Here is a 17,230-nt window from a genome sequence, read left to right as displayed (position 1 = left end):
ATTTCAGAGGAGAAATTTAATGTAATTATTTTTTTCTGTCTTTAAAATCACAATATTTGGTTTCAACAGTTTTCAATATTTCCCCTGATTTGGGAAATATACCTATATAACATATTAGGTTTATGACATGTGACACAACATAGATTAATGTTAAGTTTCATAATAATCTCAATTGAATAACATTATTTATATGCACTGCACTGTAAGGTTATTAGGAGTGCACCTTGCTGTTTTCATCTTCGACAGATATTGTTAAGACAGTTTGACTGCAGAGCTCAAGGATTTATTAACATGGATCCCTGCTATCAGGGTGTAACAAACACGACCTGATTTTATTCATATGGGCAATGACATACTGATATTTTGGACAAACCCGGGATGTGTGTGTGTGTGCGTGTGTGTGTTCGTGCTCGTGCGTGCGTCTCAACGTTGGCTCGTGAGCTCTCATTAACCGTTTGTTTGAGAGGGTTTGGTGGAGGGAGAGGAATATATATATAAATATCTTCTCGCCAAGCGGTAGGTTTGTTTTAATTGACACTCACTAGGACTACGAGAAACAAGGAACAACCCCCATCTACCGGCAGAATCTCTGCTATCCTCTCCTCCTCCTCCTCTCCTTTCCTCTCTTCTACAGGCCCGCAACCTTCTCAACACAAGGTTGGTTTCTATACCAGGACAGCGCATTATCAGCCTGAAGGTAACCTCAACTTTCACCTGAATTACACATTTTCACACAATTATTCGATGTGCTATACATTATATGCACATGGTTGCTATTTTTCGAGGTGCGTGTGCAAAAGTTGTGCGTGTGTGTAAGCTATGAGACGTTGCATTAATAATGACGGATATAGTGAGCCATATAACTGAGCTTTGAGAAAGCCTATGTTGACGGATTGGCGATATTTCTTTCATTCACAAGGAAACAAAAGTCAGCATTGAGCCGCCCGTGGAATAGTTAAAATATAGCTGTCTTATCTGTCATTGTTCCGAATACAGTATGTTCGTGGTAAACATTTTGTTTGAAAGAAATCAAGGTTGAAATTGAGAAGAAGCTGCACAGTACAGTGAACTGCATGATTCTCAGCAAAGCCGCAGCAAAATAGTGAAAAGGCACGAGAGGGAAAACGGACTAAAAAGGAATTCATAGTAGCCTAAATGTGTTGCCAATTCTCAAATGTCATCATAAATAGTCTTCTGGAGCCACCAAATAATAGTAAAATAAGGAGGAATTCTGACAGGAATGTAAATACTTTTGTTGGCTCATATATTTAATTTGATGATTATTATTCTTCACGAGACAAAACCCCGGCATGGTTAAAACAATGCAGAGATTAATTCAACGAAAAATATAAAAGCCAACTCGTTTAAAGACCAATACATTATTTTCGTAAATGGATAATTATATGTGTCGGATTCATCATTATTGGCATTAGGCTCTAAATTGCATCATCAATGGGCATTTCTTTTAAACATCATATAGGAGACAATTACGCATTTATATAGTCTAAAGAAGAACCTGCTATAGGCCTATAGACTTGTGAAATAGGCCTAGCTATAAACTAAGAGGGGATAACGTTAAATATCGATCTAAGTTTAAAAAACGAAATGGGTTGTTTTCCATTTCAGAGATGAACACTGGGAGAGCTCGTGGATGCACTGACGCATTTTAATCCTTTTTCACTTGGATGAAATGTCATTGCTGGAGGCCAGGGAGACACATGCATCTAGGGGCTATGTAACATTTCCTATTCCTTCTGAAGAGGCACAATGAAATAATAATAATAATAACATGGCTAATTTTATTTTCTCAAATAAATAAGTAACAACAGCTATAGCCTACATTTTGTATAAGCGTTTTTAAATTAGGTGGGCCACTTCTGCGTGTTCTATGCTCTCTTGGGACCGCATAATAAACACTTCAAGTAAATGTCACACTGAACTGCACGTTTCCCGTTTTTAGGTTTTCTTTGTCCAAGTGAAATTAATCCTGAGTGCCTTTTTTTTAAACTTCAGTGGAATGAAACTGACAGAGCGCGAATTAACTCCGCTGCTGCTATATAGCACATCCACCTCCTTTAAAGTTTAGACATTTACGCACCGTGTTATCTAGGGGGGCCCAATTAAACACACGACTTCTGATCCCCGCGACAAAATGGAAATGTAACAGGTCTTAAAATGATTGGCGTTGGCGTGAGGAAGCGCACCTGCAACTTCATGGAGCTTTGGGAAGTCTAATGGTCCGGACTGTAAGGAGAGTTATCTTTTGTCCTCTGACACAAAACCTTAAAATCTCCCAGACGTGTTTTATTGTCTGTCAGGCCTCGGCCGGGAACTTAGGCACAAAACGATACACACATTCGTTATAGATAATAGAAATTACTTCTTCAACCACATGCTATACAAACAATACAAATATTTTATGGAATTCAATATCTTGGATTAAGGTGCACAATTTAAATTTACAAAGAAACTAACCGATTTAGCAAATATCATGGGTGTGTGTTGTCACACATTGGAGAGAGAAGCCTGTCTGTCAGTGTAAAGTGATAGTTTGAGTACAGAATGTTTAATTGGAGAGACGAGGGACATGCTAATGAGTCAGTGGCGGATAATTAGTTTACGTTGATTTTAGGTTACTGTTTAATTAAGAGAGCATTGATCTGGCTTTAAAAGCAGTAATTAGGGTCTACGTTACTTACACAGAATGCAGCCTACCACTGTCACTTCAACACATGCAGCTATATAACTCGACAATTCATATAAGCTAATGTCTTCTTAATTGGGATAGGCCTAACGTCTTTTGTTGATTATCAGAAAAAGAGAAAAGGGCCCGGCATTTGTCCGTTTTAGAATGGGCCTATATATTTGCCATGCACTCTTTGAGGAATATTTATCGTATATAGGTCTAAAATTATTTCGCAGGCCTACTTGTGTTTTGTAGGCTAAACTGGACATATGTTGGCTATGACACACACACACATACACGCAACATGTATTCTATAGTATTAATTAATCAGAATCCGGGTAAATTTAACATTTTACCAATACAACTAATATTTTCAAAATCCAATCCAAAATGTTCAACTTCTTTTTTTTTATAATAAACATGTTATAGCCCTACATAGTTATTAGGCATACACAGCACGCTCACAGGTAAATGAGTATCACATTTAAAAATGCACGGCGGCAAAAAATACATGACAAGGAAAGGTATCACCCTCACACGACTGTTTCACTTAAGACGTGCTATTCCACTAGACGTTTCACATAAAGTTATCGAATCAAATTCAGCAAGTGAGGCTACTGAAACTCCATATTACAGTTTATACAGATTAAAATTCGTTCAAATTACAATTCAATATCCAAGGTTTATCCTTCTAATTCAATCACACCAAAAGATTATGCAAATTTCACTAAACCGTATCGTGTCACTGCGATTTAGACTCCACTAATGTCTTCCGATAACTAAAACCCATAGAAAAGAAAAGTAATGAAAATGTCAATAACCAAAGTGTCTCTCTCCACGCTCTCGCAGCCAACATGCACCGCGGGTTAGAGGGGAGAGTGACAGCTCTTTGTTGGTGAATAGAAATCAGTGGCATAGAGAGAGGGAACGACTCCTCCTACCAAATTATCCAAACTGGGCAGGCTTTTGCTCTCTTCACAAATAGGACACGGCTCTCCAACTCAGGCAGTCCCAATCTGACCTTCAAGCGCACGGAACCCTATAACGTGAGATCGGCGCGGGACTGTCGAGAGAAAAACACCTAATCGAAACTTCTGCAATTTTAACCGTCCATCACCACCATCATCATCAGTGCATAAACTGGCCACCGCCGGATCAGCTGGACTATACTTATTTTTTTTTGTTACAAAACATTCAGGGGAGAGGAAATAATTTCTTCCTGCCTTGATTTCTCCCGGTCCCTCATCTATCCACCACTTGCAGGGGAGGTGAGCTGAGCTGAGTGTGTCTCTTGTTTGTTTGTTTGTGTGTGTGTGTGTGTGTGTGTGTGTTTGTGTGTGTGCCTGTCTAACAGTCTAACAGCAGAGCCAGTCGGATGCTCTGAGCCAACGGGACGCAGAGCTGTATATGGAAGTTGTGGGCTGCAAGGCAGAAGCGAGCAGTTGCACATTGCGTCGTTCAGGAGCGGGAGCCATGCTGTTCCACGGGATCTCCGGTGACCACATCCAAGGCATCATGGAGGAGATGGAGAGGAGATCCAAAACCGACTCGCGCCTTACCAAGGGCGTGCAGCTCAACGGAAGGGAATCGGTAAGAAAAATGTACTAAATGCAATGTTTTCTTTTCTTGTTCTGACATCCATGAAGATTACCACTTACATCCAAATGGGCATAACTGTTTAAATGCAAGGACATGCTTTATGAAGCTGTAGTTGGGCTAAGATAGCTGCAAGAAACAATCACTCGAAAGAAAATGTTGGGTTTAATATTGCGTTTACAGGTTCCTATATGGACAAAAAAAAATGTTTAAAGAACATGTATGTGTGTGGAAATGTTCGTATGTAATACAAATACATTCAGTTATCAACTAAACTAAGTGAAAGTGCATAAAGTAAAAGTGACAATTATTACTCACATTTTGCCAAATTGTTACACAATTCATATTTTGAGCAAATAACAAATTGCTGTTATTGTTTATTTATATAATATATAGGCCTAATTAAACAGTTATTACATAGATAATAGTTTGGAAATTATTAGCATCTCTACATAATAATTTATTGTTATTATTATTATTATTGTTGTTCTTTTGGCAGTAATGCTAAAGTTATAGACGTGTGAAAGTAGGAGGACATAGCGCACCAGGCTGTCGATACAGCTTATTTTAAATGTGCAATGAAGCGCAATTAATTATTCTTTGTCATTGTAATACATTTATGTATACAGGCTCCATTTGTTAGATACATTGAATGCAGTTACTCCCTAAACACAACCGGCCCTGCATGTTGACACATTTTCAGCTCCGCAGGAATTTCTTGGGATTGGCTTTAAAACCGAACTGTCATATATAGGCTACTTAAGAAATTCTAACGATCGTTGTACTATTTATTTATTTTTAAGAAAATTGTGCATTGCTCATATTAGGCTAATATGTAATTTTTCAGATATGTCAGTTTTATCACACACAAGCCAAACCCCACATGGGAAGTATAGTCCTCACCACATGCGCAGGATGTGAGCCATGCATTTCCACATGTATTAATATTCCCCTCCTCTTCCAGACCATGCCTTCGATGGGACCGGAGAAGCCCGCGTTGTGTGCTGGCTGTGGAGGCAAAATCTCGGATAGATATTACCTACTCGCTGTGGATAAACAGTGGCACCTGCGGTGCCTCAAATGCTGTGAATGTAAACAACATTTGGAGTCAGAACTCACGTGTTTTGCCAAGGATGGCAGCATCTACTGCAAGGAGGATTACTACAGGTAAGAAAGCATACGGTTATGATTGGTTGTTTTTCTATAGGCCTAGTGAAATGATTGATTTTAATATTCGACGATTGAACACACGCTCTCTCTCCCTCACTCTCTTGTGTGTTTGGCATTAGGCCTGTCATACAAACTATTGTTAATGTCTGAAACGATAGATCTATAAACACAAACACAGGCCACAGAACATTTGAAATAGGCTATAGGTTAAATGTTCGCACAGAAGGCGGCCTATTGCTTCGATCAGCTATAGCTTTGGCATATTCAACAAGTCATACAAGGAAGGCCCCATATAATGAATCTACTACATGGAAATATAAATAGCTGTTAATAGCCAAGCATCCTAAATATCAGAGGCAATCTGTCGTCTCTTGGCCATGCTGCAAATGCGATATGTTATTATAGGCCTGCGGATGGAGGTTATGACATTACATGCAAACTGCTGAATAAAAGCACAGTAAGAACATGGAGTTGTATTTTACGTAGCCACTCGCGGTGTGTGTTTGTGTTCCACTTTTTCAATCCTGTTTTGAGTGTTTTAGAAGTGTTATGTCTGGGCGTGTTTTTAAAGAATTGCGTCCTTGTTTCAGAAGGTTCTCAGTGCAGAGGTGTGCGCGCTGCCACCTCGGGATATCGGCATCGGAGATGGTAATGCGTGCACGGGACTCGGTGTACCATCTGAGCTGCTTCACGTGCACCACGTGCAACAAGACCCTGACCACCGGCGACCACTTCGGCATGAAGGACAGCCTGGTGTACTGCCGGGTCCACTTCGAGACCATAGCCCAGGGAGAGTACCCACACCCCGGCCTCAACTACTCCGAGCTGGCGGCTAAAGGCGGAGGTCTGGCGTTGCCTTACTTCAATGGCACTGGGACAGCTCAGAAGGGAAGGCCTCGCAAGAGGAAGAGCCCCGCCATGGGCATAGACATCGCCAGCTACAACTCAGGTGATGAGACGGAGAGGAGTTGCTGGTTGGGGAGTTGTACGCACAGAAGGCTATTGCGCTGTTTGAAAATAACGATACGGTGGGGATGTTTTGATTGAGGCCTATAACCTGTTAGGCTACATGCTAACTAACCAACCCATGCCGCGCGCTAGTGAACTGAGTAGAAAAGATAATGTCGAATATAGAGATTTCATTAATTATTTGGCTTGATCCGTGTTTAAGGGCATAGGCCTCATCTCCGTATTCCTACACCAAAAGCAATTTTAACCAAAAAAAGGGGGGACACGAAAGAGAACAATTAGCCATTCCACACCTTGGAAGATGCCTACTTTGTGTGCTCTGTTCATGAAGTAGCGTATTTGCGTTTCTCCTCTTTAGGCTAAATTGCATGCTGTCAAAATGATCAAAAATGTACCCCCAGTTAACCATTAGTTTGACTTTTATAGCCTAATTATGGCTCTCATTCGGTAATCGAATTTGTAAAATGGGTACACACATGAACTTGAACCAGTGACATAAGCACGTGCAGGGGGTAAAATAAATATGGGCTCAACTATTTAAAATGTGGGGAAATTGCCTCCTCGTTATACATTACAGGTAATTTTACAATTAAAAACTGGCATTGAAAACGTGAATGTTATAATCTAACCAACCCCGCGGCGTCTCTTTTGTAGTCGCTTTTTACAATTAGTGTCCGGCTGAGAAAGTTTGTCACTGTGTGCCAAATTTGTTCTGTTCTCCATGCATGGAGAGGAATAAGGGTAATCTGCGTGTTAAATAATTGTTCTGCGTTAATTGAAGGTGATGTAGGAATCCCTGGCTTCCAACCACTGAATCATACTCGGAAGGTCAGCACAGTTCTCAGAAACAGAGTGAGTGAGATGGAGCGGAATACAAAAAAACTAAACAAACAAGCAATAACATTACATCCTCTCCAGTATCTAACGTTATATAAAAAAAAATATTTGAATTGTTTTAATACGATGCTTTTGTTATGTCCTCTATTATGGTCTATCCCAAGCATAATATGTTATGTTTATTGGACTACAGTATTTTGCTTTAATAACGACAAGGGTGGTGGTAATGGTTCTTTTCTCAAGACTATTTCATTTTAGAAACATGCCCATATGCCCCCTTCATTTGTTTTGTATTTATGTTCAGCTGTAGATGTTGTGCTCTTTCCATATTTAAAACACTTTTGGTTGCACTGCAAATACATATGATTGAATTTAGCTCTGAATTAAATCCTGCTTTTGTCCATAGCACTCAAAAAACATTCCATTAGGTATAATCACAAATTGCCTGTCTTTCACAGTCAGTTTCGAGCAAAAATGTTGATATTGTCTATATCCGGTTTAAAGTTTAGGTTCCATCGACTCTATATGCCTATAGCCTACGTCTTTAGATAATTATTCCATGCCCATGTCGACCTTGCAGTTGGAATACCGACTCAGCATGTTTTGTTAGCGACCCCTGGTGGGTAGTTGTAGAAATAAAGGCACTCAGCAAGCAATCATAGCTGAGGAAAATGGGATACCCAAGATTTAAAGATATAGCTGTTATTTTATTGCAGTGCTTTTAAGATGCTTGTCTAACATGAATTAAGATGCATATTTGACATCTGAAAATAAGTGTTTTAAGTTACACATTTCTGATGAAATATGAGTAGTAGTCTTGGACTATGGCCAAGATTCATTTGAAAAATACATAGATTCTGTAGCCCAGAGATATTTAATCCTAGGGTTTTCTGTGTTCATGTTTAGTTCTGTATCAACTAAACGTCTAGTTTAGGTCTGTGACACCAGCACTAAAGTCTGTCATTTGAACTGTGTTTTGCATTTGCAGGGGGCGGAAATATCAAGATAGGTGTCTTGAATATATTAACAGCCTACTACAGCCTTTGCTCTCTTTTATTAGTCAGAGATTTAGAGATGACCACTTTAGCTAATAGGCCTATAGTAGAATGAGTAAAGTCTGTTATAGGAATATGCATGTCTGCTGGATGTGTTGAAAATAATTGTATTTTGATCATGGCATGACAATCAATGATTTTAAATATATTTCAATAGACAGGACAGAATATTAGTATGGTGCATATTGGAAGTAGAGAATACATTTTAATGACAATACATTATTGCTTTCTTTAAGCACAGAGGAGTAGAATGCTAGCTTGACCAAATTGAGGACTGATCAACTCCTACTGTAGATATGGATCTGCTTTACATACTTTCTAAGGGGCTTGTGTCCGTTACATTTTGAATAACTTATGATTGATTTAATTCAATCTTAACTGAAAATGATGGCCATTTTATGCCTTTAATTCCTCTTCAATGGAATCATCATAACCTTATCCTAACCCTGATCGGATGTGCTGTGTCTTTCTATAACTAACAACCTTGATTTTGGGAGTGCTGTCTATGTTGACAACTCGGGATTATATGTACGAGGACCAACAGCACCCCACTTTTTGTTTGAAGAATTATACTGCAATGCACACTTTACCACAGTATATCTGTTCTAACTTTGCACCCCCTCCTTATCCTCCTTTTGGTCAGGTTGTAATGAGAACGATGGAGACCACTTGGACCGTGACCAGGCCTACCCTCCCTCCCAGAAGACCAAGCGCATGCGCACCTCCTTCAAGCACCACCAGCTCCGCACCATGAAGTCCTACTTTGCTATCAACCACAACCCCGACGCCAAGGACCTCAAACAGCTTGCCCAGAAGACAGGCCTCACCAAAAGAGTTCTACAGGTAAGCAGTAGCCATCGCCCTCATTTCTGACCTATGACCTAGTATGACATCATCACTCTATATCCCCCAGTCCATTGTCTGTTCTCACATTTGACCATCAGTTCCATTCAAGTCCATTGAAATCATGTTTTTTTTATACAATTATTTTCATTGGTTTTCTACCGATGTTGTATGGAATGTTGTTAGGCACCAGGTTCCTTGATGTACTGTATGAAGGAGATGTATGGTATTTGTAGTGTTTAGGGTTTCTAGACATATACTTCATCCACGTATCACTCCCAATCTCCCTGGGTCAGTGGTGGGAAGAGTAATTTAAGAGAGAGTGCACAAGTCTGTAAGGATCTTTTACAAAATAAAAATACTCTTTCAGCTGGTCATTTCTCATTTGGTTTCTACTCCCTGAGCCCAAAATAATGGCGTCAAAAACAGTTTATAGGTATTGTTCTTTACTCTTTCTACTCTACGGGGAGAGTCAGGTAGTGGACAACACTGTGATGTCATAACCATTGCATTTTATTAGAAAGAAAGGAGACAAAGAAAATAAGTTAATAAATTAGACATAAACATAAAGTAAAAGCCATTGGATTGGATTTGCAGGTATGGTTCCAAAACGCAAGAGCCAAATTCAGAAGGAACGTTTTGCGACAGGAGAATGGTAATGACAAGGCCGACGGCACGTCACTCCCGCCGCCCTCGTCCGACAGCGGCGCTCTGACGCCCCCCTCCAGTGCGGCCACACTAACAGACCTGACCAATCCCTCTATCACTGTAGTGACCTCCGTCACATCTAGTTTGGACAGCCATGATTCGGGGAGCCCCTCACAGACTACCTTGACAAACCTTTTCTAGCAAGCTCTACAACTCTAAGCTCTTAACTCATTTATGTGTTTTTCCATAATTTGCATTTACATTTTTTTAAACACCTTTAAAGAAAACAGAGACAGTTCTGTGGATACAGGAAGTACTGTACTGTACCCAACAAAAAAGCAACAAGATCAACAAGAACAACTACAGCAACATTTAAACAGGAGGAAATTATGTTGATGTGTAGCATTTGCAACCGCTTGGCAGCTGTTTGTAGTCAACGTATTTAGTGATTGGTATTGTGTAGAGGACATTTTGAATCTGGACGGCATTGAACAATTATGAACAGGGTTCAACAATCTTGGACAGAGCCCAAATGGAACTATTTAAAATGGGAAAAGTATATTATTTTTACTTTATTTTATTTCATTTGGTAATTTGATTAAGTCTAAATTTATCCATCCCTGATAATTAATGTATTATTTACTGATCAATTAATTTAAAATCATTAATATTTTGCTCTAGAAATGTGTATGTTAGCACTATCCTATTTAAGACATATTTAGATATTTTGTTTTTTCAAAATCAAAATACATTCGCAGAATACGTTGTAAAATATAATTCAGAGTTATCCTGGACCTAAGAAAACATTGGATTATTTTATGGATTAGTAATTCTAATCTCTAAATTGCACTGTATACATTACAAGAATCCGGACAATTACAACTCAAATTCCAGGTGGCTGCTGTGACCTCAACATGCATTTCGTCTTGACACACCTCAACTGTGAAAAAAATCAATAACAACAGAACAAATCTATATATCTGTACAGTGGTAACTGTCAAAGATGTAATGCAGTAACATTGATGTTAGAAAGAATTCCACAATAGAAATCAGTGAATGAAATTCTGGATTGGGACACAGTTGAATCGGCACTGTTTGAAAGGATTGTTTCCATGACAGTGCACTTTTTCTAATCTGCTGGCCTAATTTTACATACCAACACACAAATTGATTTTTTAAAATAGTTTATCTGGATTCAACGTGCCCGTAGAATTACTGTTAAATAAAATACTGCCCATCATTTTGCTCAGGGTAAAGAAGGGTTGATAAAAAAAGGGAAAGGGGAGGAGGTTAAAAAGTGAGGGATGACAATGTGGCAGATTAGAGGCGTAGAGCTGACAGAAACTTTACAATGACCTCAGAAAACTAGAGATAGAAGACATGCAGCCAGTGGGACAAATAAATCATCCTCCATGTTCACGTTAGGCCATATTTATACTTTCTTTACGATCACTTGCCACTGAACAGACCAAAAACATGTTTCCTCTCAATGAATTAAGAGAAAGAAAGAGAAGCAGTCCTTCTGCAGGGTTCTAACATTTTAAATTAGTATTTTGTTGTCTTCTGGGCCAGCTGTTTAAGGTCGTTGGCGTTGGGGTTGTGGTTGATAGCAAAGCAGGACTACATAGTGCGGATTAAGAGAAAGAAAGAGAAGGAGTTCTTGCTGCTGGGTTAAAACATTTTATTGTAATTGTCACTATTTGTTCTATTGTAGAACAAAGCGTTATTCTCAATCTACTTGATGAAGTAGATGCCTAACTCAGTTCTACTATGTGCCTTATGATATAACTTGGAAGAAAGTTTGTGAACTTCAGGATTATATGTGTTGTTTGTTAACTGATTCACATACTTGTGACGCCTCACTAGTTTTGTACTGTTTTACATCTTATTTCTGAAGATCTTTTTATGGTGTATCCTGTTAAAAGGGGGCAGCGATGTCATAGAAAGCGTTTGTGCACTCTTTCAGATATAGTTGGTTAATCCAAGAATCTTATAAATTGATTTTCGTGTTAATAGTTCAGTACAGTAAGTGTTCTATCAAGATTGTCCATGTTTCCCTGTTTCTTGATAAAGATGGTGTATAGAAACTATTTCCCCTTAAATATTTATGGACCAAACGGTTGTTATATATCTTATTAAATTTGTGTGAATAAAAATACTTTGCTTTAAATGAGTTTTTTATTTTTCATTACACTTGCCATTTTTGTGTTGTTCCTTAGATACTGTTTTATTTTTTACTCACATCAACAAATGAAAAAGCATTCAATGATTGATTGACCAATTCAAAACAAGCGTTCCACATTTGTACTCTTATTTTAATTTCCTATTTTATGGTGTTTACAGTTTTAAAGTAATGCCCCATGGATTTGCACCTAAACCAAGTCGTCAAAAATTTCTGAAAATTGCTTTTTAATGCATGAATATGGCTATAACTTTTTTAAATTGAAAAAGGAACGCTGCAAAGCACACATTGATTGATATATCTATGTAGAGCTAAAGTGAAGAGTAAATGCAGACCCATAAAGCCAGGTTGCTCTGTAGTTAATATATTGTTACTCTATGATTTCTTTCAGGGAGAACAAATCTTGGGGCATTACAGCCAAACTTCCCGACGTTTGAAAATTCCCTAAAGTATTAAGAGAAGGGGAATTCCTCACCATTGAAGACAAAGACAATATTAGGATAAGACCATAGAATAGAGAAAAAAAATAAACAAAAACATGTTTTAGTCCAAAAAAACAAAATAAATATTTTGAACATTTGAATCCAACTACAGAGGATAATAGTGTGTGATTACTGATATCCTTATGAAAAAAAGACTTGACTGCTCTTTGTATTGGAATGCCATTCACACACAGTGAAATAAAGTTGTATAGTAACATAGTTGTATATAGCAGAGCAGCCTGGCAGCACAGGAGATACAATGGGATTAAAAGACAGCAGACCTTAAACAACACCACAGGACACGAACACACACAGACACACACCTACTCCCCTCCCTTACCCCACACACTCCTAACCCCACCCTCTACAGAATCGGCTTACTCTATGAAAAAAGTTATTTTGTCACAAATGTAATTTTGTAAACACATGGCCTCCTTGAAACTGGCGAGCATGACGGCCATCAAACGGGCTGATGAAGAGGACTGCAGAATTGGCGCTTTGTGATCTGGCTTCACTAAGGAAAAGAGGAAGTAAAAAAAAAAGATGAAAAAGATTCCCATTTTGCATGCACCTCATCTTGATAACATTATCCTTGAGATGTATTTTATTATTTTGTTTGATGCATTGTATTTGTATCATTCATTGTCAGCTGTGAAATAAACCCTGTGAAAATCCTGTCCCTGATCCTGATCATGCCCACATATTTTATGGTGGAAAATGAAATGTCATTGTGAGAACATGGATGGAGTGTAATGCTTGAAACCTATTTATGCATGTACATGACATTTAGCTAACCAAGGACAATATGAACAATACAATTATTATCTGTTTTCAATATTGTGGTTATTCTTAGGTTCTTGGTTACTATGCAGCGTTACTTTCAATTACACAACCAGCCCATGTAATTCCTAAGTGTGTGATTACTGATAATACTGTAGATTACATTAATTAGATGTAGAATTCAAGCTATTTACAATTACATTTTCTAAGTTCTGGATGGAGTCCATTCAGAATCGTGACAAATGTGGGCACTACATTTCATTCTAGAGATAAACAACAATAATTATATTTGACTACCCGCATCTCAAGAATAACATTGCGAGGATTTTAGCAGCAACCTGATCCCACTGCCTTACCCTGGTTCCTTCAGTGTGGTGTACTTACTGCTCTATGATGAATGCTACATATCCATGTTAGGAAAGAGTGAGACAGAGGGGAGCAGAGGGCCGGGATTGGAGGGAGGGAGGGGAACGGTGGTGCCACATGGGGCCTAGTAAAACAGCTCGCTGTTGAATTCCAACAACGTAGGAAACAGCAAACGCTACAGACAAGTCCAAGCCTAAACCTCACTCACTGGGGTGCCGGCCGTGCTGTTTTTCCATGCCCGGGTGGTGGACGGTTTACACTAGCGAGCAGCAGGAAATGGGATTGCAACATGACACAAACAAACAGTGTCGGCCATCTTGGATTCAGGAGATTCTGGACATCATCACAGCATCCTGCTGACTGACAAGAATGTGAAGGGATGGAGGTTGGTGACTGGAATGCTTCTTATTGTAACAATTAGTGTGCAAGTGTGTTTGTGTGTGTGGCAAGTAAAAGAAGTTCAGCTGTTAACTAGTTGTGTGTAAGATGTGTGGTTTGTAGAATGCCTCAGATTATAATGGAGCATTGTGCAGACTGCAGGGTCTTAAATACTAGTAGATTCCATTGTACAATTACATTCATTTTACAGTTGTCTCAACTATGCTTTGTCATTTTATTTATATTTTCGGATTATTAAGCATTTTGCGAGGGATAAAATCCCTAAATCCCTTCAGATGAATGTTCCAACATCTAGTATCTAGTGGAAAGCCTTCCCAGAAGAGTGGAGGTTGTTATAGCAGCAAAGGGGGGACCAACTCCATATTAATGCCCATTATTTTATTATGTTTGACGAACAGGTGTCCTGTCCACATACTTTTGGTCATGTAGTGATGTTGAATTTCTGGTTTCCTGATTAAAGAAAATAGAAGAGTAGCCTGTTTGAATAGAAAGGGAACTATTTTGCTTTAGTGTTATGAGCTTGCCAGGTGTCAATGAGGTTGTAATCAGAGAGTATATGTTGGAGAGACTTGGTTGCCTGTGGATTGTAGTTGGTCTTATTAGTTTTGTCCTGCATGTCCAGAATGGCATTCATGTCTGTCCCAATTACCAGTTGGAATTCAGCTTATTCAAGATTTAATTTATAAGAATTTTTGAAACAATACAAAACATCCCCCCTGCCCAGACTCAACTGCTTCTCCCCTCTCCAGCATACACATCACTCTCTGCCACATGGCCTCAAACTGCACCATTTTGTTTCTCTCCATCCCCCATGCACTTTCAATATTTAGATAAAGAGTTTAACCTTTCCATTGTGTTAAAGATGGATGATTGGTTGATCTCCAGCTTTTAAGTATATGTTTTTTCAAGATGATTGATGAGAAAAGTATCTCACTACATCCTCATATGCAGTGTTAATTCTAACAATGTCTGTGGCATTGATTGCTAACCCCATTAAGATCGATTATTTGTAAATATTCTGAAAAAATGTGTTCAATATATGCTTAAACTATTGAATTACTTGCTGTGGTAGACATACGGGATGATATTTCCTTTATAAATCTTGTTTTATGTTCTAAATCTAGGAAAATATGCCAAAATGCTAACAAACAATTGCAGCCATTTGTGTTGCACCCTGACTGTGGTCCAAACACTTAAAAGACACACCCATGTCCACGTACCCTCGCCCTATGCCCTTGGGGGAATCCCCGTCGCCATCTTGGAGGGTGGTCCAAATGATTAGCCAAGCAAGGGAAGTTTGCAACGTAAGACCCTCAGCCCTCATTTTTAGTCGACTTTGCGAGTGTACAATCATGTTCACCCCGGGGCCTGAAACTCTCCATAATTCAATTTGCGACGATTGTAAGAAAAGTCCGCAAATACATAAAAACAACATCAATGGAGAAGTCAACATAAGTTAAAACGAATGCAAATAAGTTAGACATGTTGCTACTATGTAAAAAGTAAATATGTTTTTGTTTGGTTACATTTTGGAAATTGTAGAAATAAAACATTTCCCTTCTTGAGAAGATCAAGATGGGCAGGCTACCGTTAGTTAGCTAATTCATTTGCTAGCTATCATACAGTAGATATTAAGAATTATAAATATACATAATATATATAACTGACTGTAGTGCATATAAAGCACCCACAAGCTACCGGTGGCTGAAAACACAATCATTGCGGGATGAAGGAGTGACGAACTTCCGGCCCAGGGTGGTCCATTTAAAAATCATTCCTTCCTCCCTGGCCCCTTGCCCTGCAAGTGTATACTCGTGAGACGTAATGATACATCATCAAAAGTGTCCACTTAATTAGAGGGCTGAGGGGATAGGGTGTGTCTTTTAAGTGTTTGGACCGTATCCCCTCAGTCGGGGGAAACTGAAAACATCCCGTTAAGAAGGGAAAGGGAAGTGAGCTTGTGACGCAACTTCTGCTTTTGGACGTGATATGACATATAACATATATGGATGTCTATAGATAGCTGTTCCAGGCTGTATCACAAACGGCCATGACTGGGAGTTCCATAGGGCAGCACACTATTGGCCAAGTGTCGTCGGGGTTAGGGTTTATTGTAAATACGTTTTTTTCTTAACTGACTTGCCTAGTTACACGAATGTTAAAATTAAAATAAGAGTGCCTGTCTTTCTTCGAGATTAAGTTGTTGTTACGGTGTCAAGCTGGCTCGATAATAGACAGTGGAAATGGTAATTGTCTGCGTTCACTATTCCCGCCCAAATTAAGTAACGTCCTATCAGGGACAACATCGGAAATACGATGTCAATTACGATGATTTGGTTAACACTTTTAATTGCAGACATTTACTTATGCCTACATCGAGGCTACTCTTCTGTGAAAAAAAAGTTATTGAAGACCAACTTAAAATGAATTACATTGTAAATGAAAGTTATGGATTGCAGTAACGTGTGAAAGACAATTTCAATAAACATAAAATGAAGCACTTTGCATCTGTTTCTTTGATTAAGATAACGACTTCCAAATAGAAATACAAGATTAATTCATAAAATACAACAATCATGATTAGTTTTCAATTTCAAAATGTGTGGTCTACAGTTCATGAATATTTAATTTCCCCCTATCGATAAAAATGGCCACATTATATTTAGACATAAAATCATTAATGGATTACATAAATTGGAAACCAACATTTTGTAGGAATACACCAACATTACTTTTCCATTCAATCATAAAATGTCTAGGGTAGGCTACATTGCCAAATTAGATTTGCTGTGGTAAACAAGGAAATTAAATACTCTATTTCAGTTGTACAGAGTGATTGTGAAATAGATAAATCATCCATATTTTGATAAAATAGCAAGATTAAATTGTTCCAATGATAATCCTCACCAGAGGGCGAAATAGTCTTGAAAAATCGACATCCGCTTTTGGGAGAGGTAAATCGGTGGCCAATAATGGTTCTAATTGAGATCAACTGTGTGGGTGATTTTAGCATGTATTGATGGTTAAACGAGAGATCAGGTGCCGATAATCTGGTGGCCATCGAGGGTTGCAATTGGCCCAATGTGATTGGATTTAAAAGGAATCGCGCAGAGAGTGGTGCGAAGAATATGGTGGAAGGAAACTCTCTCTCTCGACCATGTTTACACCAATCCAATGCTTTTTAACTTTAGTGGTACATGTAATAAGAATCAAGTTA

The 17,230-nt window shown here is 38.7% G+C and overlaps 1 protein-coding gene across 9 annotated transcripts; it reads left to right on the top strand.

The window, feature by feature from the left end:
• The first annotated feature begins 540 nt into the window (after nucleotides 1-540).
• On the top strand, nucleotides 541-13,145 carry lhx9 (LIM homeobox 9). Of its 9 annotated transcripts, none has more exons than XM_090232089.1 (6): nucleotides 541-697; nucleotides 4,041-4,276; nucleotides 5,247-5,449; nucleotides 6,046-6,401; nucleotides 8,957-9,156; nucleotides 12,378-13,145. In XM_090232089.1, the coding sequence occupies exons 2-6, from the start codon at nucleotides 4,094-4,096 to the stop codon at nucleotides 12,432-12,434; spliced, it is 999 nt and encodes a 332-aa protein (XP_090088215.1). In that variant the 5' UTR covers nucleotides 541-697; nucleotides 4,041-4,093; the 3' UTR covers nucleotides 12,435-13,145. The 9 variants fall into 9 exon arrangements, with proteins under 9 accessions (XP_090088215.1, XP_090088210.1, XP_090088212.1 ...); XM_090232084.1 differs by lacking the exon at nucleotides 12,378-13,145 and adding an exon at nucleotides 9,754-11,974; XM_090232086.1 differs by having other exon boundaries at nucleotides 573-697; nucleotides 6,043-6,401.
• Nucleotides 13,146-17,230: the final 4,085 nt, after the last annotated feature.

The sequence above is a fragment of the Oncorhynchus mykiss genome, chromosome 4 (genome assembly GCF_057628025.1).
Source record: "Oncorhynchus mykiss isolate SJ-2025 chromosome 4, ASM5762802v1, whole genome shotgun sequence".
In the NCBI taxonomy this organism is placed as follows: Eukaryota; Metazoa; Chordata; class Actinopteri; order Salmoniformes; family Salmonidae; genus Oncorhynchus; species Oncorhynchus mykiss.
The sequence above is the reverse complement of the archived record's forward strand: the minus strand, read 5'-3'. Positions and strand labels throughout refer to the sequence as shown.

What these genes read in the sequence shown, in the direction of transcription:
- lhx9 (XM_021599746.3), top strand. Translation starts at nt 4,094, where the DNA reads ATGGAAGTTGTGGGCTGCAAGGCAGAAGCGAGCAGTTGCACATTGCGT. An exon ending in AGCTCAACGGAAGGGAATCG is followed by an intron (nt 4,277 to 5,246) that starts GTAAGAAAAATG and finishes CTCCTCTTCCAG; the next exon opens with ACCATGCCTTCGATGGGACC. An exon ending in TGCAAGGAGGATTACTACAG is followed by an intron (nt 5,450 to 6,042) that starts GTAAGAAAGCAT and finishes TCCTTGTTTCAG; the next exon opens with AAGGTTCTCAGTGCAGAGGT.